Source organism: Rhincodon typus, chromosome 6 (assembly GCF_021869965.1).
Source record: "Rhincodon typus isolate 14 chromosome 6, sRhiTyp1.1, whole genome shotgun sequence".
Taxonomy (NCBI): Eukaryota; Metazoa; Chordata; class Chondrichthyes; order Orectolobiformes; family Rhincodontidae; genus Rhincodon; species Rhincodon typus.
The window spans coordinates 17,862,059-17,879,317 of record NC_063337.1 but is presented as its reverse complement, the minus strand read 5'-3'; the positions used below and the strand labels follow the sequence as shown (position 1 = coordinate 17,879,317).

General features: G+C 41.5%; 1 protein-coding gene across 1 annotated transcript in view; it reads right to left on the bottom strand.

Annotated features, from left to right (window-relative positions):
• The window catches only part of atp10a (ATPase phospholipid transporting 10A), a 209,487-nt gene that overhangs the window by 5,663 nt on the left and 186,565 nt on the right, over positions 1 to 17,259 (bottom strand). The window contains exons 16-20 of the mRNA XM_048597761.1: positions 17,004 to 17,129; positions 11,118 to 11,318; positions 5,164 to 5,244; positions 4,953 to 5,057; positions 3,073 to 3,260 (exon numbers count right to left, since the gene is read on the bottom strand). Of these exons, the coding sequence (XP_048453718.1) occupies positions 3,073 to 3,260; positions 4,953 to 5,057; positions 5,164 to 5,244; positions 11,118 to 11,318; positions 17,004 to 17,129 (701 nt within the window). The remainder of the gene's footprint in view (positions 1 to 3,072; positions 3,261 to 4,952; positions 5,058 to 5,163; positions 5,245 to 11,117; positions 11,319 to 17,003; positions 17,130 to 17,259) is intronic.

The window sequence follows — 17,259 nt, the reverse complement described above, 5'->3', positions numbered from 1 at the left end:
ACAAAGTAATGGATACCTGTGCATTTAGCCAAACTTCATTATAAATACTTCAAATAAGTGACATGGGATCTTGAGGGGGCATGAATGGAAAATGGAGTGTATGTGTGAGGCATGGGAGTATGAGGTAGTGAGATACTGGGTGAAGAAACGCAGCATTGAGACAGGCCTTCTAAACTGGCAGCCTCAGCACATGGAAACCCTGTGTCTGCCTCTGACCTCTTTTTCCTGGCTAGTTGGCCCAAATGTTGCTTTCACTCGACAGTGATGATTGTGTCTTTCCTCAGACTTTCTTCTTAAGCAGGTGAGAATAGTTCTACTTTCTATTATCTACCTGAAGGATTAAAACCCAGGCTGATAAATCAGAATGTTAATTGTGTACAATGACATAACTGCATAAATTGCAGAAAGCTGAAACTGAACTACATACATATCATTGAAAAAAATTCACAATCCTTCAAAAATTAATAAATAAAACTTAACTTTGACAAATGATAAAATAAAACCAATTTAAAAAGCAGAGGTTTTGAATGAATGACTCAATTTTTTACAAAATCTTTCATGTGTTATTTCTAATTGTCAAATTATCTAGTGCTCAATCAATACAAAAGATAAAATATAATGAAATATACATTCTTTAAATTCATCCCACCTACAAAATTGTCTTCTATGTTTTTATTTTTTTTACTGGGAGCCCATAGACCCTTTCAAAAGCTTTTTAGCTAAAGGAAGTTAGTAACTGCACAAATACTTGCAATTTCCATTGTCACATTGTCTAGTGTGCCCAGACAGTATAGACAAGTTCTTGGCATGCAACTGCATCATTCACAGTGTAATAAGAAGCTCATCTTTCTATAACTAATAACATTCTTATAAATAATTTGAAAACAAGTCACTGGGTGAATGTTGGTGCATTCTTTGAGTTAACTATTTTGAATTGCTTTTTTAAATTTATCTTCATTTCAAAGGGAGTCATGAATACAACTGATGTGCTTTGTTCGTACTCACAATTTAAAGATCTAAAGTACAAACATGTGCAGGTTAGGTGGATTGGCCATGCTAAATTTCCCTATGGTGTACAGGGATGTGCAGGCTATTGGATTAGTCATGGCAAATGTAGGGTTACAGGGATAGGTTGGAGGGATGGGTCTAAGTGGGATGCTCTTTGAGCCAAATGTCCTCTTTCTGCACTGCAGGGATTCTATGATTCTGTGGACTTAAAATAAAACAATGATTTTCATAAAAGAACTTAAAGCCTAAATGTGTTTCTCCTTAAAAATAGCACCACCAATGGACTTGATTTTCTGAAAAATGTACTTTATTCTTTCAGAAGTTGTGAACATTGCTGAAAATGCCAACATGTATTGCCCATCCCTAACTGGGGAAGGTGATAGTAGAATGCATTCTCAAAACGTCTTGATCAATCTGGGGTTGGAAAACCCACAGTGCTGTTGGAAATAGAGTTCCAGATTTCTGACACAGCAACGTTGCAGGATAGTGATATAGTTTCCTTTCAGGATGGAGGCAGTCTTTCCAGGCAGTAGAGTTAGGGAGTTGGAAGATGCTGTGAGGGAAACAATTATCAAAATAATCGCAAAATTTACATGTACTGGTATAATAAAGATTTCTTAGCTGAGTGTCAGATTCTTATAAAAGGCTATGTGAGTGAATTTGTTTACATGGGTGCAGAGAATTGTAGACTTCATTTGATAGACATTTCTACGAGATTATATTCAGTTTTTATTCTCCATTCTCTTTTGTCAATGTCAGGGTGTTGGTTGCCTGGATGGCTAATTTTCAATTCAGAGTGACACCAACAGCGCGGGTTCAATTACAAACCTTGAGATTACCATGAAGATCCCTCCTTCTCAACCTCTCCCCTTACCTGAGGGGTGGTGATCCTCAGATTAAACTCACCATCTCTCTGTCTCCCTTGAATGAGAGAGCAGGCCCACGATGCTCTGGGACTATGATGGCATTGCCTTTGTCGTTGTCTAAGTGTCAAATTCCTACAAATTCCTAAAACTTTTATTATGTCAAATAGAATGGAAAGGATGGTAGGAACACTTTTTTTAAAACAAATATGAATATGTGTGAAGGAGTTTTACTCGCACCATTTCTACCATATTCTTGTTTCTGTATTAGTATATACTGGGCAAATGGGCACAGCAGCATTTTGATTTGCTATGGAGGGTATAAGGGGCCATGAGGGGTGGGTGGAAGGCATGAATTGGCACTGAGTTGTCATGAGGCCTGGAGGTACTATGGGGAGTAGTTAGAGAAGGATGATTAGGGAGAGGGGTAGAAAGCCTAAAATGTAACCAAATTGGAACAAATTCCCAGAGAACTGAGGCAGACCTTTTTAATCTACCATCTCAATACCTAGCCCATCTCTGGCCCCCTCCAATCTGTTTTCTAGGAGAGAGACCTTATTCTACCCCACCACTTCCCCAGAGTGAAAATAATGTGTAAAGGGGCACTCTATATCAAAGAAACTTCACAACTCTCATTACTGATCTTGGTAGTAAAAGGGTCTAGGCCCGAAACGTCAGCCTTCCTGCTCCTCTGATGCTGCTTGGCCTGCTGTGTTCATCCAGCTCTACACCTTCAATCAGAGGGAGAGCTGGGCAGGCCGCTGACCAGGAGGGTGCCCCTTGGGGAGGTGCCTCTGAAGATGTTAAACAACATTGATGATGCAGGTGAAGCTTCTGGCTCCCCCTCCCAACCTGCCCCAGGGAGGACATCTCCAATATGCACGGAGCACTCTGCACCAGCACAAACAACAACGGGCTTGACTTGCCCTAAAATGGGGCTTAAAACCTTTGAACCAGCTGCCTAAATCTGTGGATGGGGCATTTGGTCTGCAGTCCTACTTGTCCCTTTGGAAAACATGCAGGAAGTAGCAAACAGAATACTTCAGGGAGCAGTCTGGCAGAGCTCCTCCACCAGTCGCCTCCCACTTCAACCCCATTCCCAGTGGCTATTCCAGTCTATTCAGCAGCATGTTCACTGGGTTGGTTCCCAGTCTGTGTCATTTCAATTGGATAATATCCTCACAATCCATATTTGACTTACCTCGGTAGTAAGGCTGCCACTGGCGTAAGAATACAAATCAGATAGAACTTGGGATCTGTCATCAACCTCTGCATGGTCCAGTAGGGATTGGATGGAGGGTAGCAGGTAGGACAGGCTGCATTATAACTTAATGCAACAGTGAAGAACAGCAGGATGCTGAAAGTTATGGAGGCAACATGCATCCAAGTCTGAAAACATCAAAGAAAGCAACTTGATCCTTTTCACATACTGAACCGTTTCAGTCTTAAGCAACTGATAAACAAATAACAGACATTTATTCACAGTTTGATGTTTTAGACAGCTTAACAGAAGTTCTAAATATATTAGCTCTATTCTACAAAAGTCACCTTCTATTCTTGTTTACTGTCCAATGTGTGAGCCCAAAGAACCTGATTTTCAAACTCATCTTGACCTAAGAAGATAAAGTCTTTTAGGAACAGGAAAAGGCGACATGTAACAAAAGGCCAACGTGTTCTGCAAGGTCTTAAAGCTTAACTATGGTCTTGGCCTAAATAGGTTCAAATGTAACTCTGTTCAGTGAATGGGTTTTCCGACAGGCAAAATCTCACCCCTTCTTGCTGTATCTATGATGTGGAGGTATCGGTGCTGGACAAAGTCAGAGGTCACACGACACCAGGTTATAGTCCAACAAGTTTATTTGAAATCACAAGCTTTAGGAGCACTGCTCCTTTGTCAAGTCACCTGGTGTCACGTGACTTCTGCTATATCTATAATCAGTTTGCATTTGCAGAATTCCTCATAAAACTCCTGTTCTTTTGTCAAAGTGTTCATAGCTGCCTCAAAATAGTGTACAGCAATGATAACATGCATCTATCCCAGAGGTCAAAGGTGTAGATAAAATGGACAACAAGCCAAAGGAAGGTTAAACAAAATCTTGGTCAACGTTGCAGCTTTTAAGGAAGGTCTAAAATGGAGGGTGTGAGGGGGACAAAGATTTAAGGTGGCAATTTTGGAGCTCGTGGCTTTCAGCTGACCAAATGGCAGCATGTGGATGAGAAAGAGCAAGGGTCAGGGCAAGATGCTTGGGAATTCTAGAGGTATCACTTGCAGGTGAGAAACTATTTGGTCGAGGTGCTCAGATTCTGATCACAGAGATAGTTAATATCAGACAATCTCACTGTACAGAAGGATATCATTCGGCCCATCGTGAGTAAAACCATGAGGCCAGTACCACAGATTATTTTTATCATGGTGTTCCACCACCTTGAAATGTTGCAGATACATACAGCCAAATTCAGCTGTTAGTTCAAAGTCACCTAAAATCTGACCTCCCTCATAAATAACAGTGCATTCCATCAGCAAAATTTTTGTAAGCTTAAAATATTTATCACACAAGGATCAGGAGCCAAGGAGAATGGTGATAAGCATAGAGATGGCGCACAAGAATTGCTTATTGCACTAGCTTTAAAGGAAGCAAAAGGGTCCTGTTTAACATTAGTGAGTAGGTACTCTCATTTTAAAAAGTCCTTAATGATGATGAATTTGATTCAGACAAGCAACAATGCAGCAATTTTATTTTGGAGACATTCTGCTGATAAATTCTATTCTATATTCCTTGTGAAACAATAACTGGAAACAGATCCATAGCGAGACACATTGAGCGTTTGTTCTTATCTGCAGTTTTTTTTGCTCAGCCAGCAATACTGTCCCATGCCATCAAACTCAGGTAAATTGGCTTAGTTCTGCAAAGTGGGATTCATTGTTTTTTTCTCCAGTGAATAAACTCAAAACTATGCTTTTTTTCGCAAGAAGACAACACAACACAAAGAGGAATGGTACAGGTTGCACAGCTTTTGTAAGAGCCATCGAGCTGCAGATCAAATCTAAAAGGACAACACAGGTACGAAATGACTCCTTACCCAAGTCTTAGTTTCAATGCACAAGTGCATTAAGATTGTGAACAGAGCCAGTGTGGTGATGGGTGTTCCCCAAGCAAAAACATCAATATCAGAATCCCGGTAAGCCTGCAACGGAGAAATAAAAACACATTTCAAAGCCACCTGTGATTTTTGCTTAAAAAGTAATAAATTTACTTAAACTTGGTAGAGCCAAAAAAGAAAACTGACTCACCAAATAGGGAAAGAAGAAGCAGATCAGACTTTGGTAGAGAGCGTCAATCATGTTCATCCAGAACATGTATGGCTTGTATTCCTAGAACAGCAAAATAATAAAAAGGTTGATTTCATGCAGAATATGCCATGCTATTAATGCAGATGGAACCAACAAATATTAGTGTGCGACAGCTCGGTCTATAAAGAAATCTGCTCTTTTAAAGTCCACTCTACTCCGTGTGGTTTCGTACACATTATGCCGAGTTTATCTATAAGTGAACAGTTGAGGAAATAGACAAGTGTTCGCTATCGTGTGAAAATGATTGTGAAAACATTTCGTTGGGTGCTGGACTCTGAAAAAGTTGAAAAAATACCTTACTGTTGCCTGCGTCACAACCCAACAAGCTGAGATCTGAGAACAGCGTTCAGCTTTGGGGTAAAAAAACAAAAGCATTGGATCACAGATCTTTAGATGCGGTGTTCTTCACGGGCAGAATGTGTTTTGTAGAATCAAGAACCAAACTCAACTACCTCATTTAGCTGAAGGTGGAATTCTGAACTTACCAGCACCAGGAATAGGAATCAAGAGGCTTGTGAGCGGCAGGATGAATAAAAGCTTAACTGTGCTGAGGAAGATGTTTGCAATACATGGAATTGTGCGCAATTTGGTTCTGTACTGTCCTAAGCAGATACCGGGGTGGGGTGGGGAAATTCAGAGCTCCATCTGTACAAAAGGTCATGCCAACAAGATCTATTACCTGTCCTCGAGGGCCGCTTAATGAAATGGAGGGATTGTGCACAAACTTCAAACTAAAAGCTAAGCACAGATGTTCTATTTAAGTTAACAAAACAATGAAAACTAACACCACTGTCAGCTGTACTTCAATACAACTCGTTCAGAATAAATCATAATTCCTCCACTGGTACATGTGACAGTACACTGCTCTTCAATGCTGTGGAATATTTTGCTGCACAAAGTTTTTGACATGATGACTGGGAAGTTAGAGGAAATGACCGTCACTATTGCTTTTTGCAACGACTTTGGAACTTAGAAACTGGAGTAGGTCATTCAGCTCCTCAAACCTGTTCTGCCAATCAAGTAGATCAATTTGGCTGCCAACATTTCTTCATGTTATCCTTACTTCGAACGGGGTTCCAAGTGTGTGTAAAACCGCTCATTTAAAACACAGATATGTCAAGTTGGAATAGCACTCAAGCTTTTCCACAAATATATTTTACTTTTTCCTTCCCCAAATGGTACAGGGCCATGGTGCCACGGAATCACTGAATCACAAAGTTTCGTGGCACAGAAGGAGGCTATTCAGCCCATCATGTCTGCTTCAGCTCTTTAATTGAGCATTATTACCTAGGACCATTCTCTTGCTTTTTTGTCATATCCTTGCGCGTTAGTTTCAATCAAATAATCATCCAATGCCCTCCTGAGTGCCTCAATTGAACATGCCCCTGCCACATCTCCAGGCAGCGCATTCCATATCCTAACGACTTGCTGCGTGAAAAAACTTTTCCTCACTTCATCCTTGTTTCTTGTACAGATCACTTTAATATTTGCCCTCTTGTTCCTTTTATGAGAGGGAACAGCTTCACCCTATCCACTCTATCCAGCTCGCTCATGATTTTGAAAACCTCCATCAAATCTCCTTTCAGCCACCTTCTCTCCAATGAGAGCAGACCCAACTTCTTCGATCTATCCTCATAATGGAAGCTTCTCATTGTTGTAATCTGCCTCTGCATTCTCTCCAATGGGTTCACATCCTTTCTAAAATGTGGTGCACAGAACTGCACACAAGACTCCAGATGAGGTCTAATAAGTGTCTTACACAATATATTTCCATGCTAGTACGTTCACTCCTCCTGCTTGAGCTTAGATACCATTTCCTCCAACTTGACGTAAATGGATATGATCTTGTAGCCATTATGGAAACATGGTTACAAGGAAATCAAAACTGGGAATTTAGCATGCAGGGATATTTGACCTTTCAGAAAGACAGGAGGGAAGGTGAAGGGTGGTACTGTTAATAACAGATGAAACGCGAACAGCTGTGAGAGATGACCTAGACTCCGACGATGTAGAATCCATTTGAGTACAGGTAAAAAATTGCAGCACGCTGCTGTGCAGAGGGCCTTGGGTGTCCTTGTACATGAATCGCTAAAAGTAGGATTGCAGGTGCAGCAGGTAATAAAAAAGGTAAATGGAATTTTGTCTGTCATTGCTAGAGGGTTGGAGTTTAAAAACAGGGAGGCTATGCTGCAGCTGTATAGGGTCCTGGTGAGGCCACACCTGGAGTACTGTGTGCAGTTTTGGTCTCCTTACTTGAGAAGGGATATACTAGCACTGAAGGGAGTGCAGAGGAGATTCACTCAGTTGATTCCAGAGTTGAGAGGGTTGGATTATGAGGAGACACTGAGTAGGCTGGGATTATATTCATTGGAATTCAGAAGAATGAGGGGAGATCTTATAGAAACATATAAGATTACGAAGGGAATGGATAAGGTGGAGGTAGGGAGGTTGTTTCCACTAGCAGGTGAAACTAGGACTAGGGGGCATAGCCTCAAAATAAAGGGAAGCAGATGTAGGATTGAGGTCAGGAGGAACTTCTTCACCCAAAGGGTTGTGAATCTGTGGAATTCCCTGCCCAGTGAAGCGGTTGAAGCTACCTTGCTGAATGTTTTTAAGGCAAGGCTCGATAAATTTTTGAACAGTAAAGGAATTAAGGGTTATGGTGAGTGGGTGGGAAAGTGGAGCTGAGTCTCAAAAAGATCAGCCATGATCTTATTAAATGGTGGGGCAGGCTCGAGGGGCCGGATGGCCTACTCCTGCTCTTAGTTCTTATGTCCTTATGAAACAGCAAGGGAGGGAAAACATTGAGAAGAGTAATATATAGACCCACAAACTGCAGCCACACTGTGGGAAAGACGATAAATCAACAAATTATAGGAGCATGTAAAAAGAATAGAGCAATAATTATGGAACAATAATTCATGCCAATTGGGTTAATCAAGTTGGAAAGGGTACCTACAGCAACAAGTTCTTAGAATGCATTAGGGATGGTTTCCTAGAGCATTATATCAGGAAGCTAACTGTATTGGATTTGGATGTGTAATGAGACCATTTTAATAGATGACCTCAGAGTAAAAGGAAGCAGTGATCATAAATGATAGTTTGAGAGGGAGAAACAAAAACAGAAGTTGTTGGAAGAGCCCAGCAGGTCTGGCAGCATCTGTGAAGGGAAAAAACAGAATTAACGTTTCGGGTCCGGTGACCCTTCCTCAGAACTGATGATGGCTGGGAAAACGTCAGTTTATGTGCAGAAAAAAGGGGAGGGGAATGGGGTAGGGAGTAAAATATAGGATACAGCCTAAAGACAGAGAAGAGCAGTTGGACAGAGAGTTGATAATGATCAGGCTGGGAGGGTGAATAGTTGTTAATGTGGAATATTAGTGACTAACAACAGGTAGTGTGTAATGGCAGGCTATGTGGTAACAAGGACTGGTGTGTGGGGTGCGGGAGATATGGGGCATGGGAGAGTTTAGGCCCTAAAATGATTGAACTTGGGTCAGAAATAACCTTGTTTAACTTAAATAAAGAGAATTATAATGAGAATATGGATAGCTAAAGTGAACTGGGCAGACAGATTAGCAGGAAAGACAGTAAGCAAGCAGTGACAGACATTTAAGGAGGTAATCCATGACTCTCAGCAAAAATGTATCCCAGTAAGGGGGAAAGATTTCAAAAGAGGCTCAAACTAACCATGGCTAACCAAAGAAGTTAAGCAGAGCCTCAATTAAGGTGAAAGAAAAAGGAGGCAAAAGTTACTGATAGCCCCAAAGACTGGGATAAATTCAGAATCCAGCACAGAAGGATAATGAAGATGGAAGATAAATTACGAGGATAAATTAGTGAGGAATATAAAAACTGGCAATAAGAGCTTCTTTAAATATATAAAAAAGGAACGAGAGGTCAATTTGAACATAGGCCCCTTAGAAAATGAATGTGGGGAGATAGTTATGGGAACATGGAAATGGAACAGGAGTTAAACAGATATTTTGCATCATCCTTTATAGTTATTTCAAACATCCCTTCATGCTAAAGAATATGGGAAGGACTTAAGTGCCATCACCATCACTAGAGAAGTAGTACTGTACAAACTAATGAAGTTAAAGGTAGATAAGTCCCCTGACCCCGATGGCTTGCTTCCTAGAATCCTAAAAGTAGTAGCTACAGACATAATGGATGCATTGGCTGTAATTTTTCAAAAATCCTTGGACTCTGGAAAAGTATTGGAGAAATGGTAAATTGCCCCATTACGGCACCCCCATTCAAAAACAGCGGGAGGAAAACAGTGGGTAACAATAGGCCAATTAGCCTAATACTTCGTATTGGAAAAATGTTGAAATCAGTTATTGAGGAAGTAATAGCAGCACCTTTGGAATATTATAACCTTATCAAACAGAGTCAGCATGGCTTCATGAAAAGGAAATTGTACCTGACTAATTCATTACAGCTTTTCGAGAAGTCTCAACCAGAGTGGATAGAGGGGAACCAATAGATATGTTAAATTTGAACTTCGAGAAGGTATTCAACAAGGTACCTCATGGAAGGTTAAGTCAAAAGATAAAAGACCATGGTGGTTGGAAATAGTATATTGGTGTGTATAAAGAATTGGCTAATGGGCTGGAAACAGTGAGTTGGGATAAGGGGTATGCTTTCAGTTTGGTGACCTGTGACCATTGTGGTTCCACAGGGAACAGTGCTGAACCACAACTGTTTACAATATATATAAATGACTCAGAAGCAAGATAATAGAGATATTGTAGACAAATTTTTAGATGGAGCCTGAGTTTTTGCTGGCATTGACTTGGTTAGAGACACTGATGCCCTGAGGTCTCAGCTGATAACCAGCTAATTCAGCACAAATTAAGGATGAGGAACATAGGAACAGGAGTAGGCCATGCAGCCCCTTGAACCTGTTCTATCATTCAATGGCTGATCTGTGGACTAACTCCATATGCCTGCCTCGGGCCTATATCACTTGAAGCCCTTAATTCATCAAAATTTGTTTATCTCAGATTTAAATTTAACAACTGAATTAGCAACAACTTCATTTGAAGAAGAGAGTTCCAAACCTACACTACTCTTGTGCGTTAAAGTGCTTTCTAACGTCTCTCCTGAATGGCCTGGCCCTAATTCTTAGACAATACCATCTGGTTCTAGAATCTTCAATCAGTGGAAGTAGTTTATCTACCCTGTCTTTTCCTGTTAATATCCTGAAGACCTCACGTAAATCATCACTTAACTGTCTAAATTCTAGAGAATAAAGGCCTAATTTGTCGAATCTCTCCTCATAATGTAATCCCTGAAGTCCAGGTATCATCCTTGTGAACCTTGAACTCCATCCAAGGGAAGGTGTGGTGCGCAGATCTGCTCACAGTACTCTAAGTGGGGTCTAACTAGGGTTTTGTATTATTGCAGTGTAACTCCTGCCTCCCCGTACTCCAGCCCTTTAGATTTGAAGGCCAACATGAGCCTTTGACTATTTTCTGTGGCATTTTAAAGAGTTATGCACCTGAATCCCCAGTTTGCCCTTTCAAAACTAGTTTAAAGACTAAATCTGAAACTACCTAAACACTCCACTTAACAGAACCTACAGTACTAAGAAGTAATGATCTAACATTTCGACATGTAACTAGAATACAGAAGAATCTATTCTAAAGAAGAGTCACCAGACTCAAAATATTAACTCCATTTTCTCCCCACAGATATTGCCAGTGACATCAGTGTGCATCAGATTAATAGCATCTGCAGTTCTTTGTCTTACAGTATTACAGAAGAATCAATTCTGATTGGTTTTTTTGAGAATATTCTGTTACAAATAACGTGACCAACAGCTTGTTGAATTTCGGAAGTATTTTTCCGTTTAACATCTAGCACTTTATTCTCCCAGAGAGCATTACCTCTGAATGCTGTCCACTTTTGTAAAGTTGAGGTAAGGTCAACAAGGTTCCTGCTGAAACATCCTTATCAAGTATTCCAGTGATGAGTTGTGGGATCGATGAAAATAGAAGGTTAAAGAAGATAAGGTACCACTGGTCTATCATGGCTGATCCTGAGAATCCACAGAAGAATTGATACCAGAATAGAAGAGCAACAAACATCTGGAAAAGAAAAATTAAAGCTGTGCTTGGTAAATTGAACAGTAAAATGTTTATACAATGTTAAGTGCGCCATCTTTGGGATATTAAATATAGGCTACAGTTTATGAAGGAAATACCTTGCAGAATTAGGGGTCAATGTGGTGAAGAAAAACGCTGAGAACACAGGTTCAAGACTGACCAAGGTAACTTTTGCCCTAGAGTGATACTCTGGCATAAGTCACACAGCAAATCCCTCAGCAGACAGCAGCACAGTGCAAAAACAGAGCAACACCCTGCACAACAGCTCCTATCTGGGTGTACGCCACTGCAGTTCAGAGGATTAGGGCAATAGCACCTCCTCTGTTTCATCCAAATTTTGTTGGAAAGTGTTTATTTTTATTTGTCCATTGCATGTGAGTTTTGTAGGTTGTGCCATCGTTTATGACACATCCCTAACTACAGTCATAGGATCATTGAGCTGTACGGCATGGAAACACAGCCTTCAGACCAACCTGTCCATATCGACCAGATCTAATATCCTAATCTATCCTAATCTAGTCCCATTTGCCAACATTTGGCCCTTATTGCTCTAAACCTCTCCTATTCATATACCCATCCAGATGGCTTTTAAATGTTGTAACTGTACCAGCCTCCACCACTTCCTCTGGCAGCTCTTTCCATACACACACCATCCTCTCCGTGAAAAAGTTGCCTCTTAGGTCCCTTTTACATCTTTCCTCTCTCACCTTAAACCTATACCCTCTAAATTTGGACTCTCCTACCCGGGGGAAAAGATCTTGATTAGTCGCCCTATCCATGTCCCTCATGATTTTATAAATTTCTATAAGGTCACCCCTCAGCCTCCAGTGCTTCAGGGAAAATAGCCCCAGACCATTCAGCCTCTCCCTATTGCCATGGAAAAAGGCCATGATGAGTTGCCTTCTTGTACTGCTGCAGTAGGAACACCCACTGAGAGTTTGACCCAGTGACAGTGAAGGAATGGCAATACAGTTCCAGGTCAGGATGGTGAGTGATTTGGAGGGGAACGATGGTGTTCCCATGTATCTGCTGCCCTCGTCCTTCTAGATCATTGAGGTCGTGTGTTTGGAAGGTGTTGTCTAAAGAGCTTTGGTGAATTTCTGTACTGTATCTTGCACATGGTAACACTGTTGCTACTGTGTGCGTCTGGTGAAGGGAATGAATCTGAAGGTGGTTCAATCAAGTGAGTTGCTTTGTCCTGGATGGCATCAAGCTGCTTGAGTGTTGTTGGAGCTGCATTCATCCAGGCAAGTGAGGAGTATTCCATCACATTCCTGATTTGTGTCCTTGTAGATCGTGGATAGGCTTTCAGGAGTCAACACGAGACTGAGAATCACTTGCCTCTGACCCGTTGTTGTAGCCACGGTATTTATCGGGCTAGTTGACCTTCTGGTCAAAGGTAATCCCAACCTGATTTTAATCTTTTAAAATTCTCTTGATTCTGGAAAGGTGCAGGCAGATTGGAAAACTGCAAATGTCAAACTACTATTCAGTAAAGGAGGTGGATAGAAATCAGGAAGTGTTAGGCCAGCTCGTCTAAAACCTGTCATTGGGACAATGCTAGAATCTATGATTAATTAGGTAGTAGTAGGATATTGAGAAAATCATCATATAACCAGATTTGGATTCATTGAGGCACCGGTTTTGTGATAGAGGAAATTACTTTTGACAAATTTATTAGGTATTGGCATGATATTAGTAACACAGTGGCTCAGTGGTAAGCACTGCTGCCCCTCACGGCGCCAGGGACCTGGGTTCCATTCCACCCTCAGGTGACTGTCTGTGTGGAGTTTGCACATTCTCCCCATGTCTGCGTGGGTTTCCTCCGGGTGCTCCGGTTTCCTCCCACAGTCCAAAGATGTGCAGGTTAGGTGGATTGGCCATGCTAAATTCCCCATCGTGCCCAGGGCTGTGCAGGCTAGGTGGATTAGCCATGGGAAATGTTGGGTTAGTGGGATAGGGTAGGGGGCGCTGGGTATGGGTAGGATGCTCTTCAGAGGGTTGGTGTGGACTCGATGGGCTGAATGGCCTGTTTCCACACTGTAGGGATTCTGATCTATGAGGGTATAACAAGCAAGGTGGAGAAAGGGGATACAATAAATTTGGATTTCCAGAAGGTCACCGATAAGGAGCTGATAAAACAAAGTTACTGCAGAAGATAAGACATTCTTGATTTTGGGGTGACATATTAACATGAATAGAGGATGGATAAGTTGCAGGCAACATGGAGTATGGATAAATAACTTTATTGTGATAAGTCTTTAAGATGAACTTTATTGTTTTATTTTTCTGGCTTTATATTCTGCGTTTCGGTTTGTTTTCTGTGTTTTAAGATGGCGCTGGAGAGTGGCAACTCTAAACACTTTTCACTGTATTTGTAATAAATACGCGTGACAATAAATAAATCGAATCAAAACATAAGAACACGCAGCAGGAGTAAGCAATTCAGCCCATGAGCCTGCTCTGCCATTCAACACAGTCATGTCTGATTTCACTTTGGCCTTAACTCCACTTTCCTCAACGCTCCCCATCACCCTTCAACTCAGCACGAATGAAAAATCTGAATAAATTTAAGGAGGAGATAGACCGTGTCCTGGCACTCTGAAGTAGTGAATTCTATAGATTTGTGACCTTTCGAAATAAATAATTCTTCATCTCTGTTTTAAATCTGCCACCCGTTATCCTAAAACTGTGATCTCTCATTCTATTCTGCTCCACAAGGGGAAACAGCCTCTCAATGTCTCTCTGTCAATCCACTTCAGCATCTTGTATATCTCAATTAGATCTCTCATTCTTCTAAACTCGAGCAAGTATAAACTTCTCAATTCCTCCTCATAAGACAAGCCTTTCATCTCTGGAATTAATCTTGTGAACCTTCTAAATGGGTCACTTTCAGGTTGGCAAACTGTAACTAATTGAGCACTACAGGAATCAATGCTGGGGCCTCAACCATTTATAATCTGTAATCATGACTTGGAGATGAAAGGACTGACTGTATTGTAGCCAACTGATGTTCACCAGAGTACTGGGATACTGTCCACAGCTCAATGCCAAGGTTCACATGATTTACAACAGGCATTTTAACAGCTTGTTTGTGCCCAACTTTAAAAAGCATTGCCTGAAAGTTCATAATATGCCATTCTTTTACTGTCTACAGCATAAAGTTATTCAGGGAAATGGGGCAAAGTCAGTTATATGAAGCTTGGTCACAGATATGGCACAATTACAGGGATAGGCTCAAGGGAGCTAGGCAGTCTTTCTCTGTTCCCATGTAACACTGCTTGGCTTTACTGCTGCTTCCTTCAATTTTAAAATGGGCAATATAATTCAAAGTTCATGACTCTGGAACAAAACTGCCAGGCTCTCACATGGTCAGAAAAATGCCTGGGACAATGGGACTGAATTGCATAGTAAAGAAAGCACAGCTGAAGACAGCTAGAGGAGATTAGCTTCACTTTGGGATTGTTGATTAACGGAACATGTTGCCACGTAGTAAGTGGAAGGAAACTTGGATGAGCCATTGCAGAATGAAATGTACTGAATCCAGACTCAACAGCAAGGTCAGGAATATGGGTTTGGCACCAAATCAGGATGAAAATGAAAGCAGTCAGACAGGGGCTCTGCACATGCTGCCAGAAGACTGAGAAAACTAGAAGAAGTGAAATTGGGAACTAGTGCCCTTACTTTAGATTTTTCAGTCTCTCAGTTTTTGTCGTTAGGGGCTTGAAGAATAAAACATTAACTTCTTGTGCACATAAATACAGCATAATTGCAGCAAAAGCAGGATCAAAATAGAAACAGTCAATCAACATGAGCGAGAAAAACAGGTTAGAGCTTAAGGAATTTCGCCGATGAAAGGTTATGACTAAAACATCCATCAGTTCACATCCAGAGAATATTAATCCACCTGCCGTGCATCTCTAATAGCTTCTGGTACTTTCTCTTGTGAACCCAATGATATTAACCAGACAGGTCTATGTGTGATTTAATTACTCCCATTAGCCACAGTACATATTGTGCACACAGGGTGACTAATTAAACATGTTCGTGAGCAAATGACTGAAGCAAAACACACAAAGTAATCACTGCAGATAAAAATTGTGGTATGTTTTAAAATGGAATAGTGCAGTGTTGCAATCAAACATATATGCATTATAGAAATAAACTTGATTCCAGAATGTGACTCACAGCGCTACCACTGACATGCTAACAGACCTACGATGCTGCATTCAGGCATTTCACCAAACACCCAACTGGAATCTGCTTAAAGTTACAATATTAGAGACAAAAAAACTGCAGATGCTGGAATCCAAGGTGGACAAACAGGAGGCTGGAAGAACACAGCCCGCCAGGCAGCATCTGGAGGAAATGAGCTGTCAACGTTTTACTCTTCTCCAGGACTGAAGAAACGTTGACTGCTCCTTTCCTCTGGATGCTGCCTGGCGGGCTGTGTTCTTCCAACCTACTGTTTGTCTACCTTGGATTCCAGCATCTGCAGTTTTTTTGTCTCTGATATTGTAGCTTTAAGCAGATTTCTTGTTGGGTGTTTGGTGAAATGTCTGAATGCAGCATCGTAGGTCTGTTAGCATGTCAGTGCTAGTACAGTGAGTCACATTCTAGAATCAAATTTATTTCTATAATGCATATACCCAAAGCTACAATATGACTGACTGGCCAATGAAACTGACACATTGTAGGTGCTTTTGCTGGCTCTCTTTTGTAGCCATTTCACTGCTGTTATTCCAACTCATCAATCCGGCCCCTCCTTTTTAGCTAGTTTCAGACTGACATGTTGAATACTCCCCACTTGCCTGGATGAGTACAGCTCCAACAACCCTCAAGAAGCTTGGCACCATCCAGGGTGAAGCAGCTCGCTTGACTGAGACCGCATCGGCCACTCCAGCACTAAGTCACAGTGGCAGCAGCATGCGCCATCTACAAAATGGACTGCAGCAACTCACCAAGGCTCCTTGGGCAAAGTTGTGGCCTCTACTGTGTAGAAGGATAAGGGCAGCAGATGCATGGGATCATCATGACCTAGAAGTTCCCCTTCAAGTCACTTGACTTGGAAATATATTGCAATTCCTTCACTGTCACTGGGTCAAAATTCTGGAAGTCCCTCCCTAACAGTTCTAACAGGTGTCTCTACATTTCAACGGCAACAGTAGTTCAAGAAGGAGATAGTAAGAACTGCCGATGCTGGAGAATCTGAGATAACAAGATGTAGAGCTGGATGAACACAGCAGGCCAGGCAGCATCAGAGGAGCAGGAAGGCTGACGTTTCGTGTCGGGACCCTTCTTCAGAAATGGGGGAGGGGAAGGGGGCTCTGAAATAAATAGAGAGGTGGGGGGCTGTGATAGCAGGTACATAGTGGAGTGGATGGGTGGGAGAGAAGACGGACAGGTCAAGGAGGTGGGGATGAGAGGGGGAGGCTGGTCTTGGGATGAGGTCGAGGGTGGGGAGATTTTGAAGCTAGTAAAGTCCACATTGAGACCATTGGATTGTAGACTACTATATTATAGTAGTTCAAGAAGGTTGTTCGACACCACTTTCGAAAGGGAAAATAGGGATGAGCAATTAATACTGGCTCAGCAAATGACGCCAACGTACTATGAGATAGCGAAATGCGAAATTCTGTCCAAAAGAGGTGACAGCAAATAACTTACTGCATTTTTATAGAAGAAATAGAGCACCGTGTTGGCAAGCCTGGAGTAACACCAATGCCCATGAACCAGCAACAGCTTTTGCAAATGTCGAAACCGTGCAATGGCAAAGTCACTTGCCATTACTGCCTGAAATAAAAGAGAAGAAAATAATTGCACAAGTGACACTACCAGATCTCCATTTACTATTCCTTTGTAAAAAAAACATACTATTCAACAAGAAGCAACAAACAGCAACAGCTTACACTTAAGTATCACC